Source organism: Crinia signifera, chromosome 19, assembly GCF_055691185.1.
Source record: "Crinia signifera chromosome 19, ASM5569118v1, whole genome shotgun sequence".
Taxonomy (NCBI): domain Eukaryota; kingdom Metazoa; phylum Chordata; class Amphibia; order Anura; family Myobatrachidae; genus Crinia; species Crinia signifera.
Genome location: NC_139226.1, coordinates 60,796,495 through 60,823,285, shown reverse-complemented (window position 1 = coordinate 60,823,285; position 26,791 = coordinate 60,796,495). Strand labels below are relative to the sequence as shown.

General features: G+C 43.1%; 1 protein-coding gene across 2 annotated transcripts in view; it reads right to left on the bottom strand.

Annotated features, from left to right (window-relative positions):
- Positions 1-5,664: 5,664 nt before the first annotated feature.
- EPS8L1 (EPS8 signaling adaptor L1) overlaps positions 5,665-26,791 on the bottom strand; it is a 75,340-nt gene continuing 54,213 nt past the window's right edge. For both annotated transcript variants that reach the window (XM_083162662.1, XM_083162663.1), the window contains 12 exons: positions 22,986-23,112; positions 21,887-21,975; positions 21,712-21,786; positions 20,306-20,454; positions 19,073-19,208; positions 17,709-17,758; positions 16,893-16,989; positions 16,265-16,414; positions 14,915-15,017; positions 13,366-13,546; positions 10,965-11,097; positions 5,665-7,469 (listed from right to left, as the gene is read on the bottom strand). In XM_083162662.1, the coding sequence (XP_083018788.1) occupies positions 7,383-7,469; positions 10,965-11,097; positions 13,366-13,546; positions 14,915-15,017; positions 16,265-16,414; positions 16,893-16,989; positions 17,709-17,758; positions 19,073-19,208; positions 20,306-20,454; positions 21,712-21,786; positions 21,887-21,975; positions 22,986-23,112 (1,377 nt within the window). In that variant the 3' untranslated portion in view covers positions 5,665-7,382. The remainder of the gene's footprint in view (positions 7,470-10,964; positions 11,098-13,365; positions 13,547-14,914; positions 15,018-16,264; positions 16,415-16,892; positions 16,990-17,708; positions 17,759-19,072; positions 19,209-20,305; positions 20,455-21,711; positions 21,787-21,886; positions 21,976-22,985; positions 23,113-26,791) is intronic.

The following is a 26,791-nucleotide window of genomic DNA, read 5'->3' as shown; positions in this document are numbered from 1 at the left end:
ATCAATAATGTAAGTAGACATCCGCTCGCAACGTAGCGAGGTGATTCTGGCTGCGGGTGTGTGTGCTTTGCCGGGGAGGCGTTAACCTGCTTGTTAGGCTTATAGCGCAGCCTAGCGAGCAGGTCTGAACCGGGCCTATTGTTTGGGTAGAAGATAAAGAGGCAACTTGCTGCTTCAGGTGGTAAATATTGTGGAAATCAGATCCAATCCTATTCTCATTTGCAGAGACCTGATGGGAGACAGAGGTTGAGAGTTAAGGTGAGCCGCCACACTTATACATTTGTCTGCTTGTTTTTGTTACGGTCTCTTTTATGGCTCTGACTATCTCATCATAGGAAACTGTAGAGGCTGGTACAGTATGCCAGGAGTAGTGCAACAATCTGAGTAGAATCACCTTTATCCCAGTACCTCTTGTACATTGACCTCTAGGAGTAGGCAGGGCTACAAACTTATCCATGATGGAGACAGCAAAATACTTGAAAAAGTATTGTATAGGGAATTAGTCAATAGTGTTGAAATTGGCTGTGAGCATTAATTGAAGTTACATATCAGTACAGGAAAACATCCAAAAAGTTAGCATTAGAAACAATGCCACTTGGACTGTAAAATTGTGCTGGTTAATATGGGTCACCTTATGGACAGGTCCCACTGTGTCCTGACCAGAAGTGTCACCGGAGAGGGCACTGCGCAAAGAGAGAGGCCTCAATATAAGTAATACATGCTTAATACTGAACACCCAATGAATGTTGTGGGTACTTTGATGTCACAAAAAAAAAAAAAAACACAAAATATGTAAAAGCATTCAGAGCCATGGGCTGGAGGCAGGTGACCGGTGGATAGGAGAACATGAGTATGGCCTCAGGGAGAAGCTTAATGGTACAGTGAAGAAGCTAAAATGATTATGCATAGATGGTAATAGCCAGCAAGATGGCTGCCACAGCTCAGGTCCAGCTCAATGAATGCAGTGGAAGAGGGAGACAGGGCACAGTCCTTCACATAGAGGAGAAAAGAAGGCTTCACATAGAGGGCCAAGGTGCAGCGCCTAGGAGCCAATCAGGAGTCTCTAGGCCGCTAGGTGGTCAATAGTGGTATTTGGGGGGAGGAGCCATAGGATGTAAGCACACAGTTTGGGAAAAAAAGGGGGTGGGGTTGAGATCTGCACACAAAGGAGAGTAACCCTATATTATACGGGTATGTTCCGCTAGGTTCCAACTTGTGTTGTTGAGCGGGGGTGCTATCCTACCAACTAAATGTAATCTAAACAAAAAAGAGAAGGAAAGGAGAGTAGTTGTATAGATGCACACCAAGGATAATTTAACAAGCTATTTCTTATATTTAAATTGTTAGAGTTGAATTCTCAAAAAGTGGGGTATGCTCTATAATCTTTAATAGTTACCGGATATGGGATATCTCACCACTAAATTGCGAGGTTAAAATTGCGTATGACTTACAACACATAATCATACAATTGGTGAGTAAAGGATGAGAGATATTAAGTGATATAGACTTTAAAATGTAGGCAGTAGGGGGTGGGTGCGATGGTATTTATTTCACACTGGGATTGTGTCTGGTCAGACTATATAGGAGATTCTGTTCCTATGAACGTGTATTTTGTGATGGACCAGACAAGAAGGTAGAGCACCTGCACTCTAAACAAAGGGTGCAGCCCTGTCACAAGATAGTTACCACACTATCCAGAATACAGTCAATACAAAAAGAATTGGACACGGCGCTCCCACTTGGGATCTGTAAATGTATATCCGCTACACTTCTTAAGCCGATATCGGTAGATTCTTCCGTGTGTGCGGTACCTCAGATAAAAGACAAAGAAATCGCACTTTTCATAGTGTAGATGTTATTCTCAGTGATGATAATAATCCCCACCCGTGTGTACTCTCCGTACCGTAATTGGGCCTTTCCTTAGGCCACAAGATCTCTCGTATAGTATTATATAATGCTTCAACGTTGTATGTACTTTTTTCTTCTTGATTTGTGTATACCTCGGTTTAAAATCAAATGCTCCACATAGTGTAAAACTGTAAACATTTATTCAGAATTGACATAAACAATAAAATAATTTGAGCATAGTACCGTGTTTGGCCTTATAATCAAGGCTATTAGTGTGATATGGGACAGTCCAAGGGGTAGTTCCTGGTGGGATCCCGGGTTTCCACAACGAAAGTTCCCTCCTTGGATAGCTTCCAGATGGTTCGATTATAAGGTCCAGTCCCACAGTAGCTATGTCACTTAAAATCACCAACGCGTTTCTGCTAATTTACAAGCCTTCCTCAGGGTGTAACTTCCATGTTGGCCTTTTGGGTTTTTATACCCAGCATGTCCTTTTCCCCTCCCCTTACTGTGTCACATGGGAGGATGTATAACATTTTTTTCTATACATAAAAACAAGGTATACACTTCATAATCATATTCCTACATACTCTATAATTAAAATAAAACCACCATAATCATATTATGATCCCTATTTCACAGGAATTCATGTTTTTGCGTATCACGTGACCGGAAGTACCTGGATCGTACGTATCCCGGTGTATTTTGTGATACTCAGCAATTGTGCTGTATTGGCTTGTTAAACACGTATAGGGTAGGATATATATGTATTGAATATGAAAACTCTTGTAGGTACCCCAAAGTAGTGCTTAGGTATCCAATGGGGGGCATTGATGTTGGTATTAACTTGAATATCCTTGGTACAACATACACTTTTGGTATAGACAGTGGGCTGTATTGGTCTATGTACACCAATTAATTTTTAACATAATAGACCTATATTGGCTTATTAAGTGCTGCTGGTTATACACAGTATGCCTATAGGCTGATTTAATGTAAAAATGGTTGTACACGTTTATTGCCACTGTTCGCTTTATTTTGAGCCTGTATTGTTTTAATTAACTGTCTCTCTGATAGATTTGATGCATATACTGGGTTCACATATATTCTGCCTGTGTCGGCTAATACAAGTGTAGTTGTAAAGGGATAATTCGCCTATATGGGCTGCTCGAATTTTGAGACTTGAATAACTGTATTTCCAGCCTCTAGGCGTTTATTCATTTATGGCTCCCCATATTATTTAATTCAAGTGTATACTTATTGGATACAATGTCTGAATTGTTATTTGGCAAAATGCCTAGAAAAATAATTGCAACACTGTTGCAGAGTGAGGTTTGATCCTCTGCTGTGTGCAAGTTATATCTTTGCACTGAGGTTTTGCTGACACCTGGTGGTGTTATATGTGCAGCAATGATACTGGGGCAAGTTGCTCCTAAGTACACAGTGCTAATTTATATAATATAGAGACATTTCTCTGTTGGCACATTTTGGGTGTACCCTATAAGAGTATCAGGCATAACATTATCAGACTTGTTTACAACATATCACAGAAAATGCATTTTCTATCTGCCCATTTTCTGTGATATGTTGTAAACAAGTCCGACTAAGGAGTGGGTAATGTTATGCCTGATACTCTTATAGGGTACACCCAAAATGTACCAACACAGTCTCTATATTATATAAATTAGCAGTGTGTACTTAGGAGCAACTTGCCCCAGTATCATTGCTGCACATATAACACCTATTACTATATAACTATACAACACTATTACTACTATTACTATATAACACATATTACTATACTATGCTGTTACAACGGACAGAAAATGCTCTAAATTTCCCTACTGGAAGAGCGGGAGCCCCCAAAAATTGGGTGATGGTCTCAGTCCCCTGGAAAGAGTGTAAGTATCCCACTTTCTCAAGCAGCCCCCTGCGCTCCTTATCCTTCGGCCGCCCACGTACAGAGCATGAATCGCATCATTATAGCCCCGCCCCTTGCTGTACAATGCAGATCAAGCTCTCTCTCGAAGTACAGAGAAACGGACAATGTTGAAGATTATAGACCCAGTGGTCTACCAAGGAAACAGTGCATCATCAGTACATATCAAGGTAAATTTACTAAAGCTTCTAAAAATGAAAAGAGGTGATGTTGCCAATAACAACCAGTATCAACCAATAAGATTATTTAATTAATTTCTTTATTGCATCCTAGAAAATGATAAACAGATTATGATTGGTTGCTATGATCAACATCACCTCTTTATATTTTTAGAAACTCTAGTAAATTTTCCCCATCATGCTTCTTCCCTTCGAAATCAGAAGATGTCCAGCAGTGCCATCAGCTCAGAAATGGCAGAAACCAGTGGGACCCATGTCTACTGTTCCGAGAAGTCTGGCCAGAAGTGGTCTCCATGGAAGATACGCAGCCAAAAGCCATGTCTTCAACATGGAAACAAGGTCAAGCAACTCAACTAAGCACAAAAAAAAAAAAAACGCAGAAAAATGGCTGCAGATGCTCTGGACCATGGGTCCTCAAACTGCGGCCCTCCAGATGTGGTGAAACTACAAATCCCAGCATGCCTTGCCACAGTTTTCCTATAAGGGAGTGTTAAAACTGTGACAAGGCATGCTGGGAATTGTCGTTTCACCACATCTGGAGGGCCGCAGTTTGAGGACCCATGCTCTGGACTGATGAGTCAAGAATATTTGGCTGTAACAGAAAGCGGTTTGTTTACTGAGGGGCTGGAAAGCGGTTCAATAATAAGTGTCTGTAGGCAACGGGGAAGCATGGATTTGGTCAGTAATGGTGTCTTTAATGCTGTGAAATACAAGCAGGTACTGCAGTATCATCAGGCAGGATTTTATGGATCCAAATATATTCTACAGCAGAACAATGACCCCAAACACACAATATCCAATATCATTAGTACCCACATTCAGAGTAAAGAAGAACCAGTCCTGGAAGTAAAGAAATGTCCTCCACAGAGCCCTGATCTCTACATCTCTGTCTGGGATTACATGACGACACAGCAGGATATGAGCTAGCCTAAATCCGCAGTAGATCTGTGGTTAGTTCTTAACAATGTTTGGAACAACCTCCGTTTGAGTTAAGTCGACCTAGAAGAACTGATGCTGTTTTAAAAAGCCAAGGTGGTCACACAAATAAATGATTCGATTTAGATTTCGTTTTCTCTTTTGGTAATTCACTTTGCATTTTGTTAATTGATGTTATATCATTATGGAGTCCTCTATACATTTGCTTTTTCCCCCTCCATATACAGTATGGTCCTCTAGCACAATGCGTCCAAATGGGTGAGTAGCCGCATCTCGGAAGCAAACCATGCCGGACTGTGACAAGGTATCTATAAAACGGGTATGGATTATTGGATAGACAGAAACTAGGTCAACAAGCATTCAGTCGACATGTATGAAGGTTGTTTGCGATGCTTCGGGCACGGTGCCTCGCTACGCTTGGCACACTATTTTATTCTCCCACCACGCCCTAGTAGATGGTAGGGCATGAAATACCGCCTGTCTTCACGTCGGCACAAAAAACAGTGAAAAACCCCATGTCGACCTTTTGACTGTCAACCTAGACACTGTCGAACTAATGACCTGTCGGACTAATGACCTTTCAGCCTAGAACCATGTCAACCTTTTCCCATGTTTACCTAGACCCATGTCAACCTTTTCCCATGTCAACCTAATGACTGTTGACCATAATGCTGTAGACCAATGACCGCATCCCGTAAACAGCATCATGATAAAATACTATAAGACAGTAAATAAACACATTCTGAGGCTTGGATACCTGTAACTGCTGTCATATTTTTATTGTCACGATTAATACACACATAAGTACATATTAGTCAATGGGATAAGGAGGATATAATGTTCTATTCTAAGATCTTAATGAGTATACAGTATGCACTCTTCCAGGATCTCTGGGAACACATGTGCTACTTGAATAGATTTATGTAAGTTATAATTGTTAATACTCACCTAGATGAACCTGTAGTACACGATGGGGATAAACAAAACATTTAAGTGGCGACTTTCTGTTATAAAAATATCTAATTTCTGTCTGAAATTGTAGAATTCCGAAGTCATCGCTGATAAGAGGCAAAGTTATTTTCTTTGGTTTCATGCAGCAGATACGGAATAAGCGCACAGAAGGTGGAAGACTAACTATGACTTAGCGGTGTAATCAATCCACTTTCCCTGAATTTCCTACAACACAGCCCAATAGAGAAGGTCATCAATTCTTCTACAGGATAGACTAACATACAAGAGTCCCGATACAGGCGCAGCTTACACAAGGAAAATATCTCTTAAATATTGCACGTGGTTATTTGGGCTTGGCTATATCAGTTGGTAGTTATAAAGAAAGAAAGATTTCATGTTGTGTAATATTGTTTTCTAATGCACAATTCTACATAGTGATGCCAGTAAGTGGTTTTAATGTGTTTTCTTTAATACAGAAATATATTATCCTTTAAATTCATTTTTAGATATTTAAATAGGTAGACATAGAACAATACAAATAAAAAATAAAAGAATACAAGAACTGTAAGAGATCGTAAGGGAAACATATCAAATGCTCTAAGGAGTGAAGAAGTGGGCGAGTGGTGAAGTAACCAATCAGCTCCTCGCTAGCATTTATCAATAACATTCTATAAAATGACAGCTAGGAGGTGATTGGTTGCTATTGGCAAATGAATCACTTATCCCCTTATCCACTCTTTAGAAGATATGATGCATTTCTCCTGTGTCAGATCACTTTGTTTGCCATTCAATTACACTATTCCACATCCAGAATGAACAAATCTAGTAATATAGGAATGGATGATTGCTTGTCATTACAGTTGTATAGGTCATACATGCATTGTAGAACATTTGCTTTTTGTCTAAAGTACAGGTGCAAATTTTTTGCTCTGAGCCACCCACATATAAAATACAGAGATCCACAGTTCTGGCAAATACGAATAATAATAATTACAAAGAGGAATATCACATTTGTCCAGTGCCTCAAAAGTAGCATAAAGATTATTAACATTGAGAAACGTTAAAGCTTTCAACCACAAAGACAGAACGAGAAGGAATAAAATAGAACACTGTATTACAGACGTATAAACTAAGCCGCTGGGATGCGTCACATAGAGAAACAAGGGCAGAGCCGGTCACATGGAGCAACAATTGCAGAGCCTGTCGCCATTGTCTTGTGCTTTGTAGGAATTCTTCATTCTGAGAATGTGGAAATAAGGCAAAGTTCAGGTGCTCGACTTCCCATCCCGTCGTTAACAAGCCATATACCAATTCTTGCAATCGGATTTCAGGATATATAAATGAAGCACTTCTTTCACCAGGAAGACTGGTACCTCCATATAATCAGATTCTCCAGCAGTTGTGATTGGAACAGTCTTTGGTATATTTATGTATTAAAGTTTGTATATATATATATATTTATATTTATGTATTCTTTGGAACAAATTAAATAGAGTCTGTAGAAAGCCCAAGTAGACAGAGGTTCGTCTCTAAAGGCTGACTTGCTCAAGTTCACTGTCCACCTTTTTCTTTTGTCTCTCCATCACAGCCTCCAACTCAGAGGTCTTCTTAGAGTCCTAAAAACATTATAGATGAATAAATATTATAAAAGATAATAAGATACAAGAATGGACAAAAATTAATTAGAAATAGCAATCTGAAATTAAGCAGTCATTTTGCAAGTGATGCATGGATGCAATGAACTGCCAGTGCCCTCTTTTCATACATTATGGGCCTAATTCAGACCTGATCACAGGACAAATTTGTTCTCAAAATGGACAAAACCATATGCACTGCAGGTGGAGCAAATGTAACATGAACTAGAGATGTGCGGCGGCCACTTTTTCGGGTTTTGGGATCTGGATCTCCCTTCGTGTTTTGGATCTGGATTGGTTTTGGCAAAACCACCCTTGCGGGTTTTGGATCTGGATTTTTTTGGGAAAAATGCAAAAAATTGCTAAAATAACTTTTTGGGCCTGTTTTTGCCCCTAAAGTATTATTAACCTCAATAACATTAGTTTCCACTCATTTCTAGTCAATTTTGATCACTTCAAAGCTCACAAAATTGTTTTCATTTACTGTAGTTGGGCCAAAAGGTTATCCCGAGGTAGCTGGATGGGATCCGATATGATTTCCCGGCGGTCGGGATCCCGGCGGTCGGAATCCCGACACTGGAATCCCGACCGCCGAAATCCCGACAAGGGGGGGACATGGATCACCCCCCCTTGCGGGCTCGCTGCGCTCGCCACGCAGCGGGCCCGGTGCCTCGCTACGCTCGGCACGCTATTTTATTCTCCCTCTATGGGTGTCGTGGACACCCACGGAGGGAGAAAGTTTCGGGATTTCGGCGGTCGGGATTCCAGTGTCGGGATTCCGACCGCCGGGATCCCGACCGCCGGGAAATTAACCGCATCCCGCTGGATGACTGAGCTAAGCGACAGCAGTGGGCATCACCTACATGTGGACCTTACAATTCCAACCTGACACATATTGAAAGCAGAGCGGCACTCCAGGGGCAGACAGGGTGGCAGTTTAATAAACTACCCCAAAAAAAGAGAAATGCTCCAAAGAGCAAAAAATACTAAGAGGTATCGGCCTTGTCATGACTGGTGGTAGCAGCTTCAGCACTTCTATCAGGTTGCTGATCTCCCACTATTTCCTCCTCCATCATCCTCCAAAAATGTGTTTTTTATTTTATTTATTACTTTTATTTATTTTTCTTACTTTACACTGGACACAGCCTGTCACACTGGACACAGCCCCTTGGACACTGGACACTGCCCCTGGACACAGCCCCTGGACACTGCCCCTGGACACTGGACACAGCCCGTCACCCTGGACACAGCCCCTGGACACAGCCCCTGGACAATGGACACAGCCTCTGGACACAGCTCCTGTACACTGGACACAGCCGTCACACTGGACACTGCCCCTGGACACTGGACACAACCCCTGTACACAGCCCCTGTACACAGGGCTGGCAACAGAAATCTTGGGGCCCGGTACACTGATATCTCTGGGGCCCCCTAACAACGCCCCCTTGAGCAGAACATTTTTTGTATACCGCTTATTGAATGTGTTTTTTTATTATTACAGAAGACAGAATTAATATTCACTAATACTGGAGGGGTGTCTGGGTAAGTACCCTTACAGGAATCCAGGTGGGTGCCTTTATAAACCATTTCTAGGCACTGCACTGCTGCAGCTATGCTTACAGCCCATCAGAACTTTGGGGCCCCTCACAAGCTTGGGGCCCGGTACAGGTGTCCCCCTTGACCCCCCCTGTCGCCTGCCCTGCCTGTACACTGGACACAACCCCTGTACACAGCCCCTGTACACTGGACACAACCCCTGTACACTGGACACAGTCCCTGTCACACTTGACACAACCCCTGTACACAGCCCCTGTACACTGGACACAGCCCCTGTACACAACCCCTGTACACTGGACACAGCCCCTGTACACAGCCCCTGTACACTGGACACAACCCCTGTACACTGGACACAAACCCTGTACACTGGACACAAACCTTGTCACACTGTACACAGGCCCTGTCACACTGGACACAAGCCCTGTCACACTGAACACAGCCCCTGTACAGCCCCTTGTACACTGGCCACTGCAGCCCCTGTACACTGGACTTGTGTACAGCAGCCCCTGCAGACCCTAATCGAGTGAGCAGCAGCAAAATAATATATTATTATTATTATAGCACAGCACACAGCACAGAGCACAACCACCCTCTTCCCTCTCCTATGCTGGAGTAAAGATGGAGGGGCGCGCGTGCGTCTTTTATAGAATCCAGATCCCGCGAGAATCCGACAGCGCGATGATGACGTTTTGCCTCTTTTTCGGCCCGGAATTCAGGCGGGAACTCCCGAGCCGCCTCGGATCCAGACTCGGATCGCCATATTCAGATCTGTCGGATCCTGGCGATCCGGGCCCGCTCATCTCTAACATGAACATGTGCAGAGAGGCCCCCATAGGTCAAGTCGGACCTGATTTCCCTTGAAGTACCCCAGCATATTACCGTGAGGGCTACATACGATTTGGCACTTGATGTGCCATTTTTTACATGCGATTAATTGCATGCGATTTATCGCATGTAAGGACTCCCAGGGAAAAGGCTGCAGTGTGGCGGGGGTCATAGATTCAAAGCTCTAATTCAAATGAATGGGCGGCCGATGACTGGCTGAGAGAACTCTCATTCCAGTTGTGAAATCTCCTGCCTCTCTCTCCGTCTGCCAGCAGCGGGGGGATGGGGGGCGCTCAGAGGCGCAGATCGGGGAGAGTACATCTCCTGCCAGGTGCTACCCTGCTCTGCAGACTATAGGTGTGTGCCAGTGGTGCGGCACCTCAAGCACACACCTAAGGCCCTGATCGGACGCGAAACATCGCGGGTGCTAACCACACACAAAAGATTGCTGGCTCTCAAAATCGATTGCTCTATATACTGTAGGTTTTCAGACTTTACTGGGGTTAAAATGTCTCAATCATACAGGTAACGTTTGATTGCACTTATTACAGTAGGGGCTGCCACTTGCAGTGCGCATATTGAAAGCAGACATTTTGTTATATACCCAAGAATTTACTTAATTGAGGCACTTAAAGAGTACAGTAATTTTTATTAGGTTCTGGTTTCATTAGCACAAAATGGCTGCCTCTACCATCCATGGGCCATATGTGCAGTTCTGATGTCAGTGAGGCCTGGGCAGTGACACCAAAATTCTGTCTGTTCTGGAGTGACAGGAGCTGGGTGCTGCAGTGTGATATTCTTATGCAGTACCCAGCTCCTGTCATGGAGCAGACAAGGCAGCGTCGAGTCTTCGGCATCTCTGGAGATGCTGGAAATGCCCCCGGAGAGATTAAACAGGGAACTCTCACTAGGCCCAATTCTCGTACAGGTGCACCTTGAGCAAGCGAGGGGGAATGCAGATTGCGCACCAGGTGCCACCAGACCCGGTGATGCCTCTGGACCTGGGTACCAGTTCAAGAGGCAACTGGAACTGGTGCCCAGGAAAACCCAGAAACACTGACAAATGTTCCTGTGTATTAAAACTTGCAGACATACCTCAAGTAGAGCTTTCTGAACCATAACCTGGCTATATACCCTGGCACCTTCTTCAGCACTCACGGCTCTAAACTCGTCTTTTCTGAGAGAAAAAAGCTGAGCTCCATTTAACACCCCAAAGGATTTTACAGTACTAAAATGACAAAGGAATACATTGCGTTAAATAGGAATCTATTGCATACATTATATTTTACATTTATATGTAACTGAATTTTATTTTAGAATTGAAAACAGTGGGGACGTGGAAGTAATAAAAGAATACATTCATATTTATCTCAGTTATATCCCTCTTTCACATTGAGGGCAGATGTACTAAGCCTTGTTCCGTGAAAGTGGAAAGAAATAAAGTATCAGCCAATCAGCTCCTAACTTCCATGTTACAGGCTATGGGGAAGATGTATTACGCCTGGTGAAAAGATAAGGTGGAGATACAGTAGAAGGCGATAAAGCACCAGCCAATCGGCTATAATTGGAAAATGACAGTTAGGAGTTGATTGGCTTTTGCTTCACTTATCACTTTATCTCTTCACCAGGCTTAATACATCAGCAGATTGGCTGGTACTTCTATTTCTCCACTTTACAAATATACAAGACAGTACATCTCCCCCTTAGTTAAAAAATTTGACCCACGTTGTATGTCCAATTAACATATCCAATGATAAAATGATAAAAGACGCTGTCTGGCTGATTTTGGATGCTGGCAGTCCCCACCAGGAGCGCCTTCAGAGGAGAGGGGTTTGTAGCTCAGTCCAAAAGGCAAATAAGGGAGGCACAACTGCCAGTCCTAGCCGGTGATGTTTGGTAGCATTTGGGAGGGGGGGGGGGGGGGGAATTGGTGTGGAGCGGCACTTCTCCACCAACTTTTCATGACCTCACCCATGTTTAATGACATTTTTCAGGGCAGACATGAGTTCAGTGTGAAAGCAGGGCCATCTTAACAGCATTGTGGACCCTAGGCAAAGCAATGCACTGGGGCCCCTATTTAAGTAAAAAATCATAACTGCTTGCAGTATTCTGAATCTGCTATCAGGTATCCAGCAATCAGCAGCTTACGCCAGTAACTGTTTGGCTGCAGACCAGTAGAAAATGTTTCCCAGCACCTCTGATTTTGTGTCATTCACAACCAAAACAGCCAGGCAGTAATCTCTACTAATGTAGTCTCACATGAAACTTCAGAGGAAGCAGCAAACCCCTGCTCAAAGGACCCAAGAATTGTGGGGCCCTAGGGCAGCTGCCCAGGAAGCCCACATGTTAAGATGGCCCTGTGTAAAAGGGGTCAAACTGAGAATAATCCAGGCCCAAGGTACAGAGTGAAGAGCTGTAGCACAGGTTGAAACCATGTTCCGTATTTCAGGGCAGACCTAGACTGAAGCCAAGGTTTCTGTACAAAAGGGGTATTAGCTGCAAAAGATATAATACATAAAAAAATGTAATAATACATTCAGTGTTCCTGTAATAAATACTGTACATAACATAGGGGATAATTCAATGAAATGTGATGTTTAGTTCTGGGAATGAGTGCCAGTAGGTATTCAATTGCACTACACCTGGCACTTAAGTTAGGAGATGCAGTTTACTAGGCCTTATGCCAGGGGTTATTTGTGCTAAACATAATCTTCTGACATAAGTGCTGGGTATGATGCTGGAATCATTGCATTAGGTTAGTCGGATTTCTGCTCACACCTCAGAAGGGTGCGAGCATGAATCATCTAGGTGCAGGTTTACAGTGCCGCCAGTTGAATTTCTATAGAACATGTCTTGTACATGAAAGATCTGAATGTGTATTATTGCATTTTTGAGTCTGTTCAGTGAACGAAACATCATTTTATAAGACTTTCATTGTTGAAGCTTTCCAGGGCAGATCCAATTCCCCTAGGGAAATCTAACAAACCAATCCCCAGCACTGGCACACATTCTAACATGACATCCCTTGCTGTGGGCAGGGCCAGATTAACAACGGGGTGGATGGAGCTGCACCTCCATGCCTCCACATAAAAATAGGCCCATCATCATGAAAGCATAATGATCTCCAGTCCAGTATTAAGAGGGTATGGGTCCTACATGGAGTTTGCCTCCCTCCTCCACCTTTTTTAAAAGGCCCTTGAACATTTTCAGCTCCAGGCCCATAAGGCCCTTAATCAATGTTCCTCCATCCAGGCCCTCAATGTTAGAGTGTGTCCAGCCCAGCCTTACATAGTCTGGTGCTGGTGGCCTCTTATGAATGGGATCCCCATGCCCATTGCAATTGGACTTTCTTTATTCCCTGATTATCTGCTGCCCTCTGAAATTATGTCACTGTAGTGTTGTTTCTCCACACCTGGTGCTGCTAGTAAACAACAACTTAACAGATGGGTGACATTTCCTGGAGCAGAAATAAGACATTCCGTAGGTGATCACTCACATGGTGTTAAAACCTTTGGCCTGCAACCAAGCAGTGACATCTCTGGTGCTGGACTCGTCAGATAAGGGAATGGATGTGTCCAGTGTCCTCTGTATGGCCAGATTCTTCTGTGGTGCCGTTCGGCCATTTGCCAGTCTGAGCAGCAATTCTTCATTCATGCTGTTTATTCTGTCATATTTTTCTGATATAGAAAGCATATTTTTGTTATTTTGATTAGGCCCTTTTTAAGTATTTATCATTTCATACTATTGCCTTATAATATTCCCTTTAAATATTCTATCAGTAAGACGTTTTCTTTTTGTTTATTTTTTAATGCAGTCTGACCTGGAACAATTTATTCACATTGGGGTAGATATATGAAGCAGTGATAAGGGAGGAGAAGTGATAAAGTGCCTGATACTTTATCACCGTCCTATCAGCTTTGAACTGTCCACTTTTAAACCCAGCCTTTAAATTAACAGTAAAAAGATGATTGGCCAATGATAAAGTACCAGGCACTTTATTACTCCCTTATCACTGCTTCATACATCTACCTTATTGGGTCTAATTCAGATGTGGTTGGAGGTGGCATCTCTGCTGCTTCCCTGCATGCTCCGATGCGGTACTGCAGCGGGACATGTCTGGTATTTGTAGAAGCTTCCTGCATGCGTCAGCCTCCCCCTCCCTGCCTCCAAATGACTTCAGGCTGTCAATCTCTGGATATCTGCAGCCACATTGTGTCCAATGACAACTGCAGGCCTAATTCAGACCTGATCGCAGGACAAATTTGTTCTCAAAATGGGTAAATTCATGTGCACTGCTGGTGGGGCAAGTGCCGGATGACTCACTGACACTGGCACTCTTTTCTCCGACATTGGGATCCCGTCTGTCAGGTGTCAGAAAGTCCAGGGGGGTCCACGACTACCATAGAGGGAGAATAGAATAGGTGCACCAAGTCCGCAAGGGTCTTGAATGCTCACGCCTCCCTGTCGGGTTTCTGACAGTCGGTATTCCAATATCGGAGAAACGTTCATTGGAATCCCGACTATCGGAGGGTTATACCATATCCGGGAGGGGCAGATGTAACGTGCAGAGAGAGTTAGATTTGGGGGGAGTTATTTTGTTTCTGTGCAGGGTAAATACTGGCTGCTTTATTTTACCACTGCAATTTAGATTTCAGTTTGAAGAAACCCCCACCCAAATCTAACTCTCTCTGCCCATATTACATCTGCAGTGCAGCATGGTTTTGTATATATTGAGAAAAATTTGTCCTACGATCAGGTCTGAATTAGGCCCTGTGTGTCTGAGATCCTTTGTGATTTGCATTAGGTCCTTGTTTGTGCATTTTTGATTGTTTTATAATGTTTCATATGTTTTAGAATACGTTTGCATAAAATGAATTATTCTATAGAGTCTAATAGCTAAATCAATCTTTATTCAGGGAAAAATACATTTTGTTTATCATATTATTACCGTTCAGCTATTTCTCATACTATAAGGGTGATTCTGATCCTCGCAGCTTACCGTGCAAACCAGGATTACCCCTATACCTCATTAAACCCATTCTTACCTTGCGGCATGTTGTTCTGTTCTGGATGTTGGCTGTCTACTGTGTCCCACTGCATCTGGCTGGATTTTGATGGTTTTTTGGGAGGAGTTGGTGGTAGAGATTTCTGAAAAGTGGCAAGTGAAAATGGCATCATGTGTAAGTAATGTGGTGTACGAAACATGGAAAGCAATGAAACTTTTGGCAATGTGCAACAGACTTCACAGTAGCGGGAGAGCACAATAGCCATTATTACTATATGGACTCTTTGCTCATCTACCTGCTGCCCACCTCAGGACAACTGAGTGCAGTTATATCACTACAGACAGAGGGCTTTACTTACTAAGATGGGAGTTATATTGAAGATGGGATAGTGCCCAAAGCAACCAATCAGAATCTACTTCTTATTTATTTAGCACATTTTAAAATATAAAGATAGAATCTGATTTGATGCCCATAGCAACATCCCATCTTAAATCGAACTCTCATCTTAGTAAATAAACCCAGTCTCTCTGGGTGGCGATACCCTGGGCTTCTATCGCCGCCCGCCGTCCGCGCAACCCCCCCTCCCGTCGTCCATCGATCTCCTCCTCCCCCAGCAGGTGTCACAGTCGGGAGGACATCCGGCTGCAGGGGGAGGAGGAGACGCAGGGGGACACTGACAGCCGCCGGGATGTGACGTAGACCCCCGCACACCACATTACAGGTATCGCGGGGGTCTCCGTCACCGCAACCCGATGCTAGCCGCATATGTTAGTACATATGCGGCAGCATCGCGGCGGCTGTCAGGCGAAGGGCGGCGATGTATATTAATACATCGCACCCTATGTCTGCTCTGGAGACAATCTGTGACACATCGCCGTAACCAGAACAATTCAATATTTTGCAGAGTTGAATGCAATGCCATTTACGTCACAAATCTTCCATTTTTAGCTCTGCACATGATCCGGAAGGAAAGTTACAAAACCTTTAAAGGGTGTAACGGGGCACTTTCACATAGCCAATGTTCACTGAGGGGACATAGATAGAAATACAATCTATGTGCAGTTGTGCAGAAGAGTAAAGCCCCATACACATACCGGGGCAGCACGGATGGTGTATTGGTTAGCATAACAGGTTGAGTATCCCGTATCCGAATTATTCCAGACTGAGCTGTTTGATTAGGACGCAGAGCGCTCTCCAGCGGTATCTTAGATCGCAAATGCTGACTTATGCATGCCCCAAAAATGCTGCCTGAACATCTGTGTTTATCGAACCACTCCCTATTACCATCTCCAATTAGGCCCAGGACATGCTTATGACCACATGCCTTGCTATACGGCTGCCTTTACTATGTGTAAATGTTGAGGAGATAATGTTAGCAACACCCCATACCTTAACTGGATTCGCAGGTTTCTGGACTCCATTTTGTCTTGTTTTGTTGGATTCTGCTGCTGTGATTGGAGAAAGTATATTGTAGGGAACATAGCCAATCTGTCCAAAGCGATTCTGCACTTTCCACCATTTCTTGGAATCATCCAAAACCTTAAAGGAATGGGAAAAAAATGAATACATGTCTGACCTGCCATTGAGTTACTCAGGAGAGAATGACCTAATATAGTCTGACGTGGAAAGCTAATTGCCCACAGTAATTACATAGGGCGGGATGTACCAAGCAGCGGCGGTACATCCTGCCACCCATCGTTGCGATACTTATCACATATGTACTGACATATGCAATAAGCAACGCAATCCCCATGGCTGCCTGGGCTTCCCTCTGCAGATGAGCAGAGATGCTGGCAGCCGCAGGGCATGCTGGGAGGAATCCGTGCCGGACCCCTCACACAGCAGCTTTGCGAATAGGAACCCATAGGCTTTTATGGGGTTACGCCCGCTAGAGCTGGCATAACTCTCTGCAGCGAAACCCTGTTGGGAGGGGCTTTAGTGCATTTAGAGATGCGGTAAAATCCCAGAAAAATTGTTTTTGTTTTCTTTAGTAAATCCACCCATACACAGTACGTACCTCAAGCTCTTCTCCTTGTAATACTGACAGCTCGCTGCTATTTCTTGCAACAAAATCATACGTGCAGCTCACACACTTGCTGTCTGTCTCCTGGTGGCTGCAAATAAGTAAAATATATTTTGTGTGTTTATTTTTTGTCTTACCTCGACAGACAGGCAGACAGACAGATGGATAGGTAGACTGACAGATAGATAGATCAAATGTATGTTGATACGCAAAGCAATGAACATCATCAGTACTTTGCGACAAACATGCAGGCCACTTGTGTCGGGGACTATGCAAAGCCGTCCTCAGTGCCGCTCATCTGCTGGTATAACCAGCAGACGAGCGGCTTTCCCGGCGATGTTGCAAGAGCGCACAGCAGCGCTCACCGCTCATCGCTGGGGCATACACACTGGGTGGCTTTGAGCTGAAAGCCGCTCAAACAGGCTGTTTTGAGCGGCTTTCAGCTCAAAGTCGCCCAGTGTGTATAGGCCTTAAATCAGGACGAGAATTGGCAAGTAAGTTGTAGACTAGTAATAAGCTTCTCTTTGTTGTTTAATCATATACATGTATTATTTAAGGCATAATAACCTCATTTATTTAGGAAAAAGTGTCTGAGATATTGGAATCTAATCAGTTATTCACTCCTGTGGAATGTTTCCCTGTAATTATTTGTGCCTAGTTTAGCTGTGTTACTGTACTTATTGTACATTATGTTATGTAATCTATGTGAAGTCAGTCTATCCTTAATACAGAGGTATAAGATGTAAGCAAAATGCTACCACTCCACAAACTCAGATAAAAAACAGGTACAATATGTGTCCAGAGACTTACCCATTCAGAGCAGGAGGAGGTGACGGCTGATGAACCTGAGGGCCGGATTGCTACAAAAAAAACAGATAGAAAATCGGACACATTTATAATGAATAAATACTCAAAAAATGATTGGAAAAAACTTAGTGGGATATTCAATCCTCCGCTACTATTTCCTCCGTCGGAAATAGTGGCGGGAGCCTATTCAATGCTGTCTTCCCCGACAGCATTGAACAGGCTTCTTGGCAAAACAAGCCTGACTTTAGAAGCGGGCTTGTTTTGCCGAAAACGGGCGTGGATCATTGAGCTCCCGGCCGCAGCTCGACGATCTCACGGCCACACCCCCTTCCCGCCGATTGGAAGGTGGGACATTGAATCCCTCTGACAATTTCAAGTCGAGCCGGCCGATAATGGGACAGGGTCAAGGCTGTTGGGCCAGCCCGACAGTCGTGACCCTAGATTGAATATCCCCTTAGTCTGCAAAATATGCTGAAATGGACGTTATTATACCTTTCCAAGTGGTTAATAACATATATGTAGTGTGCAAACAGTGTAAGTCCGCCGGTGTGTCTGGCAATTTTCCAACCAATGGAAATCCTCCAGTTTGCAAAGTGTTTCCTCATCATGCATACATTATTATCACCGCAATGATTTGAGTATAATATACAGTAATATTGCCAGTGTAATATAATTCTATATGAACCCCTCCAAATATATTGATAAAATAATATTGCACCCATGAGTTACTGTAAGATTTGCACACTGAATAAATGAATAAATTAATAATTATTTTCCTAAGGGATAAGTATATATATATATTTTTTTATGATTTAGCAATTTATAATGTGTGAAATCACCTTCCAAACTGTTTCATACCAATGGCAAGCAGTATTTATAGTACATTTACATACTAGGCAGAAACTTAGCATACCTCCCAAACGGCCAGTGATAGAGGGATGTCCTGCCTCCATCTCACTGTCCCTATTCTACAACTTACAATCAGCCACTGGAGGGCGCCAGTTTGCAGCAGTCCCCCCTTCCCCCCCCATGGAGGTGAGTGGCACAGGCAGCGGCGCAACTCTCCCCCCCGGCGGTCGCTGCATCACCCCACCCCCTCGGCGGCCTGTACATCTCATGGCATATCTCCCGACACCCCCTGCCACCCCCCTGCCCGGAACGCCGTGGCAATTACCGGCACCCCCCCCCCTTGTACAGCGGCCGAATCTTCCAGATCGAAGCATAAATAGATTTGCTAGTCTATTTCTGCGTTAGATCCCGGTGCCACGGGCCGCGCATCGGAATTAAATCTGCATCGAGGGCAGTTAACACTGTATATGATTTATAATGTTGCTATATGATTGACATAAGACAATATATCTGCTCACCTGTGACCTTAATTCTTCATGGCGATGCTGAAGCTCAATGGGATCATCCCAGGGTCTTCCATCAGTACTGCTGGGCACCCATCCGCTTCTAAAAGTGGGTGTATAAGGCTGGCAATAGTCCCGGGGGAATTCCAGTCTTTTGGAAACAAATGTCATTAGTAAAAACAGACAAACTTATTTCAATGATTAAATATAATCATTAATATAATATATTCAGTGGTCTGACATAAAGCTCCAGCTTCCTGTAGCTGGATACTATAGGCCTGATATTGTATTCTATATTTGATCAATTATAATGGTTGCACAAACCTTAGTAACATCCACAGCTATAAATTACTGCTATGGAGACACTAAAATGAAATGTGCCAAGTACAGTGCTCATGATATTGATATAGCAATCCTATCAGGTGCCTCCATTAATGTTACAGCCTAGCAGAGATTCAATACTATTGAGAAGCGTCCAGTATGACTGATGCAAGCAGTCCTAACCCAAACCCTCCTGCCATATTTACATTCAGCATCCTAGTAATCGGGATTCCTGGGCCGGCATCCTTTACTAATGTCTGGATTCCGGTACTGGTCTCCTTGCTATAGTTGGGATACCGGCATTGGTATTATGACTGCCGGATCCCCTTCAGATGTATATAATCTTTTTTACATTTCAGAAAGCTTTATTGGGGCACTTTCATCAGAAACAAGAATGATGAAGATACAATGATAAAGTGCGCTGAAATGTAGAAAAAATAATATATAAGTCTGAAGAGGACCAGGTGATCTGATGTTTTATACATAGGCATCAGATCTGAGATGCTGGCAGTGGGAATCTTTCACCAGATGCCTCCTGTGCCATTACCCTATGTTATTGCAATGCACAACTGCTGCATCCAATGCACAGCTGCTATTTCTCTGGTGTCCACCTATCAATCGGGCACAAATCTAAATAAGCCTAGAGCACAAATATATAATGCAGTTGTGTCAGAATAAAAGAAGCCTGATGTAACAAACAGGGTAACAAAAGAAGAAAGCCTTTCAAATCAATAAATAATCTAACTAAAAATTATAATCAGATTTTTTTCATTTAAATGAGTCATTTTTTTCAACGACCTGGATATATGGTATTTTTGGCGATGTCAAATAAAAATATAGAGGCGCATAGAGAACCATTCTACAGTATTACATGAGTGATTATGCTCCAAAACTACAGGAGCCCTAATAGTACAAAACACCTCATACCGTGGTTTTGTCCAGTTTGGTCCCAGAGAATTCCATAATTCTGTTTCTTTGTCATCTAAACATTCCCTCAGCAGAGTCACAGCTTCTTTGGTTAGCATGGGGTTTGTGATTTCAGCAACCATCTCCACACCTCCAGAACTGTCCACCAGCTGATTCCATATAAACAAGTAATATACAACATTTTTTGTATTACAACACATTACAGCACACTGAAAAGTACATTATAGTCAGTTATACTACTAAATAACAAGGAAAAATTAAAAATGGAGGGAAAATATGGATGTAAGGCTTACAAATCTAGTCAGATGTTAAAGGGAATACTAAGGGGAGGAAAAACAATAAGAACAACTGGAGAATTGGGACATTAGCACAGACCAAGGAGAGGTGACAACTGAAAAAGATGCCATGGGGACCCGACCTTGTGAAAAGTGGCCAGGAATTTCTGTTGCACGCATGTAATATACTCTGTTGAAGCCATAAAATTAACCTGGGCCCAAGGAGCCACTAATGAAGGAGCTATGAAAGATTTCCAGTTCTTAACTGTAGCTCTTAAAAAATTTGGCAGTGTTACAAATATGCAAAACCAGTTTTTCCAGATAACTATCAGTATGTGGCACCGGTGCACTTATCAAGTATCAATGAGGATCATGGGACACTGATAAACTGTATCTTTCATATACGATAAATCACGTAATGAGCTGATGAAGGCTGCAGATTACACCACACAGGGTAAATGCACCAGGGCCATTTTAACAGCATTGTAGGCCAGGGGCAAAGCAATGCATTTGGGGCCCCTCCACACCCATTCACGGGAAAAATTGTAAACAAAAATCATAACATGCCTCTGCTGTAGTCCTGCACCATCGCTCCGCTTACTTTCATACAGTACATGGTTGTCAGCACCCTGATTGGTGGATAGCTCCAGCCATACACCAATCAGCGCGCTGATAGCCATTTACTTTTTGGTGCTAGAGAATGCTAGACTATGACTGGTCCATAGCAACAGTCAACATTCTTTAGTGCATCATAAGAAGCTCAGGAGGTAGATGGTCACAACTTTAAAATGGCCCTGAATTGCAATCTATTAAAGAAGATAAAAGCAGCTTAATTTTACTACTCTACCTCATTTAATGAGCTCCGTTTAGCAGTGCCAGGTACTATGTATGTATGTATGATGTACAATGTTTCAAGGCTTGCTCTTTTGAAATGTTAAGGACCCATGTTACTAGAGTAAGAGTATCTTACAGATAACTATTTCCCATTGCCTTTGACTGGCCAATCATTCTACCACTGTCAGAATAATTTCTATGTTATTATATTGTCCAATTAGATTAAATTCAGCTGAAATAATTGGCACTTAATGTGTATTATATGTTAGGATAACAATTATTACAAAACCATCTTACCGTTTTAAGTGGTCCAAATAAGAAGTGAACAAGTTCAATTGAGCCAGGATTCATAATGTTATTTTTAAGTCGTGCCTATTGGGAAAAAACAGAGGGAATTGGTCCTAATGGCACAATTTCAAATATTGTTACCATCTCTGTGGTTCAGTATATACAGTATCGTCTATGGTTATACCAGGAGGCAGAAGCAGTATTTGAATTTCTGTGCAGCGTCTTCATAGTCTTCTAGCTTAGGGGGCTTAGCTCGGAGAGTTAGCAGTCCCTCTGTAAAAAATAGGACAGCATTACATTACAGGGCTATAGAAACGGGTATGGATCATTGGGTAGACAGCAGGATGGTCGACAAGCATTAGGTCAACACCATTAGGTCAACATCCATTTAGGTCGACATGCATTAAAGTCGACTTGCAGGAAGGTCAACATGACTGTAGGTCGATAGGGTCATTATGTCAACACAAGCATTAGGTCGACATGGGGAAGGCCGACAGTCAAAAGGTCGACATGGGGTTTTTCACATTTTTTTTGTCCTGAATTTTTTTCTACACAGTTGACATGGACACTGAAACGTAGCACCGTGTCCCCTCACTTTTGGCACATCAATTTATTCTTCCAACAAGCCCTAGTGGATGGTATGGCATTTCTCTTCTACTACTGGGCATTAAATACCGCCTGTCGACACATGTTGGCTCAAAAAAATGTGAAAACCCCATGTCGACATTCCCCATGTTGACCTAATGCTTGTGTCGACCTAACCCATGTCAACCTACAGTCATGTTGACCTTCCTGCATGTCGACATTAATGCATGTTGACCTAAATGCATGTCGACCTAATGCTTGTCGACCGTAATGCTGTAGACCTAGTGACTGTATCCCATAGAAACATATGTGAGACGATCTTTCTGTATGTATCATTGTCTTTTGGGGACAATTAAATGACTAATAAGGAAGATGGATATTTTAGCAGGCTATCTAATGGATGATTAAAGTTCTTAGGGCCAGATGTATCAAGCTTCAGAAAGTGATAAAATGGAGAGTGATAAAGAACCAGCCAATCAGCTCCTACCTGTCATTTTTCAAACCCAGCCTGTAACATGACAGGTAGGAGCTGAATGGCTGGTTCTTTATCACTCTCCATTTTATCACTTTCTGAAGCTTGATACATCTGGCCCTTAAACTGGCTATTGCATAAAACAGACAGCAAGTCTGTTATGGGTATGGGTATGACCATTGATCAATCACATACAGAGCTTTGCACCCTTAGTAATTAATGTTACCTCCAGATTCTGGTTTCTTGTTCCTTCTGGACTTTTTTCTTTGGTTCAGGATTTTAAATGCTTCTGCTGATTTCTGGAGGTTTCCCATGAAGTACTCAATGTCATCGAAACAGTGATTCAGCAGATCCTGTATAACACATAACCAGGCTTCTGTAATGTATTATAAAGTCACACATCTATTTGTTTTAACATTGTGCAACAAACGAAAAACGTTTTGAAATCCATTTATTACATTGTGTCTTTTGTCGTTAGTGGTTTACATTTATTTGTTTTAGTATTATAATAATGGTTGTGGCAGGGACAGCATACTTCCACATGAGTTAAAGATCCAGTCCATGATTTAGAGCAGGAGCAGCAGGGCTAGTAAGATCCAGTCTGGGTTGTCCTTAGATGTATATTGTGAATCACTCTCTGCTAATTAACAACACTTGTTACTTCCTGTTATATGTTTGTCCAAAGCAGAGGGTCAGGGTTCCCAATGCCTTTTAGCAGCTGGGCAATGGGCTTGGGGAATATGGGGATTACATTACGATTCTCTAGAGAATCCTTATTGTTACCCAGTGTGTTGCCTACTAGAAAACCTGTCATGCTGTAACTGAAGAATTTCCAAGCTGTTAGCATAATAATGAACCAGACTTTATTTCTATCCAGTCTATGTGATTCTTTGTCACATTATGTGTTTCACAGCGGTGTGGTGTTTAGCATTGCTGCCTCACAGCAATCAGTTCACTTTCTGTCCATAGTTCATATGGGAAGTTTGTAAGTCCTCCCCATGGGCCTTATTCTGATCGGTGCGGCCGGATCCGAATATGCGGCCAGGACCGTGCGTGCGAAACCCCGCCTTCCATACGGATCGCCAACTCCGTCCGTACGCAGTAAGAAGCTGGCCGAACGGACCGCACGTGTATTTTTCATGGAATACGCCTCCTCCATCTCAGGGAACCTCCCCCATCATTCGATGGTCGCAGACCATCGAATGCAGGACCGAGTGGTCCACCAGCTCCCGCAACCTCAGACAACACGGACATTTCTCCGTGCAAAAGCAGGGATCTGGGCGGGCAGCTGACATCCGGCGATGTCATATGTCCGCCCCCTACACGTGCGTCACGACTGTATTACCATACGTACGCCCAGCGTTTGCATGGGAACGCCCATGAAACGCGGGGCGTATGCATATGGTAATGAGCCCAAATAGCCCTTCACGACCCCTCTCCACCCCCTGTTCGGAGTGTTCACATTTCATGCGGGATTTGGCCGTACGCCCTGCTCGCACATGCGCAGAGATGCCTCTGCACATGCGCAGACACAAAACATCGGCGGCACGAATGCATGCGGATATTACCGCACCAACCAGAATAAGGGCCCAAGTTTGCACTGGCTTCCTCCTAGTGCTATGGTTTGCTTCCACATTCTGAAAACATAATTGTAGGTCAACTGTACTGACAAAATCACAGTCTTGTATCAGTAGGCCATGTCTATAATGGGTGCAAGGGAGGAACACTACACCCCGCAACAATGCCTAATACTAGAATGGCAACCATTTTCTTGGTGATTTGTGCCTGGGGAGTAAAAAATAGAAAACACCATGAATATGGTGCAGGTTCCATGTTCCCACAGACCTGCACATATGCAGTAGACCAGGGGTTTTCAAACTATTTTGCTCTGGGACCCCATCAGACAATAAAAATAATTACAGGACTCCAGCAGAAGGTCATCACATCACATCACATGTGTAATCAGCAGATAGCACATACCTGGCAGCATTGTGGAGGCACAAAATATTCTATTCTCCCTCTTTGGGGGTCGTGGACCCCCACAAGGGAAAATAGCGGGTGGCCGTCAGGCACCTGGATGTCAGCGTTTTGACAGTCGGGATCCCGACGTCGGGTAAATGACTGTCGGGATCCCAACTGTTGGGAACCCGTCCGTCACCCTGTTGCTCGTTCTGATAACCCTTTGTATTACAGTATGTGCACTGTTATTTTATCTTACAGTATGTGCATTATTTTTAATGTCTGTAAAGTGCCTTGAGTCCTGTTGGAGAAAGTGCACTATATAAATAATCTTACTTACTTACATCGTACCTCCCAACATGACCCTCTCCAGGAGGGACACAATACTTTATACCTGCACTTCCCTCTTAATGTACGATTGCTATCACCTGTGATGAAACGCCTTTATCCATTAACCTGTTCAAAAGAGGTGATGGCAATAATAGATTTAGACGGAAGTCCAGAAACAGAGTGTTTTGTCCCTCCTGGAGAGGGTCATGTTGGGAGGTATGGGTACATGGAAGTCTCAGTGCAAACAGCAGATTATGATCTATACATTTTAGTTCTACTGCCTGTTACTTTCTGTGCAGACTGTAATTACACGACCATACATTCAGTTGTGATAGATATGTATCAGGGGTAGCCTACTTCAGTCCTGTGTATCTGTGAGGTGAGCTGTTGATAGGACTGAAGTTGGTTACCCCTGATATATATATATATATATATATATATATATATATATATATCTTAAGTGCTCCAATCCTGCATGCTTATAAAATCAATTACAGGCCTTGCTGGGGCGCCTGGGGCGCTGAGAGACCTTACACCGGCCCTGGGTCAGATGTATATGTGCACAGACAGAACACTCCAGATTACGCCTGGCATATTTCACCTCAGCCCCAGTCTCTTTACACATGACATGTTGTGTTTGGAACTACTAACAAGAACATTGTGTGTGCATAAATGTTCAAACAACGGATTGTACAATCTGTACAGGTATGTGTGAGACTGCAAACCAGACAACAGTAGGACCATGATTATTGTCAGCAATCAGCCAACAATAGTGCCATAGTGTAGTGTCATTTATGTTAAGGCAGGGCCGGATTAAGCCTTCAGGAGCCCGGGTCACTTTAGACAGGGGGCCCCCTCCCACTTGTCATTACTGGCCGCAAACTGCACAGGAGAATATTACACTGTCAAAACACAGAGTAAAGGCAGTATAAACTTGGTCAATGGGTAACTGCAGGGTGGGGATTAATATAAACATATATATATATATATATACAGGGCTATTTTTCAGCAGGCTCCAGCAGGAACTGAGGCCCTTATTCTAGTTCACTCTTTCTGACAAAATATTTCTTAGTTGGACAAAACCATGTGCACTGCAGGTGAGGCAGGTGTAAACCCCCCCCCCCCCCCAATTCTAATTATCTCTGCACAAGTAACACCTGCCTCACCTGCAGTGCACTTGGTTTTGTCCATCTTAAGGTGCCTACAGACGCTACAATTGTACTGTGCTATGCGTTTTTGACTGTACAATGGTTCTATACAATTTTTCTTCCAGCTTGCTATGAGATGTGCACTTGGATGCATGTGATGAACCCATGTTTGTAATGTTAAATTTCAGATGTAGTCTAAAAAGTACGTGCAGCACGTACTTTTTTAGACATACAATATCGGGCTCCAGGGAACATAAACACCATCCAATAATTGTACATAAGATGCAATTTGTGCTTAAAAAGTACAAAACGCATTCGATAATTGTAGCGTCTGTGGGCACCTTAAGAAATATTTAGTCAGAAAGAGTGAACTAGAATAATGGCCTCAGTTCCTGCTGAAAAATAGCTATATATATATATATATATATATATATATATATATATATATATATATATATATACATACAGGTTGAATATCCCGTATCCAAAATGCTCGGGACCAGGAGAATTTTGGATAACGGATTATTCCGTATTTCGGAATATTTCAATATTTCAATTATGTATTTTGAAGTATCTTGCATGTATGCTGTATAAA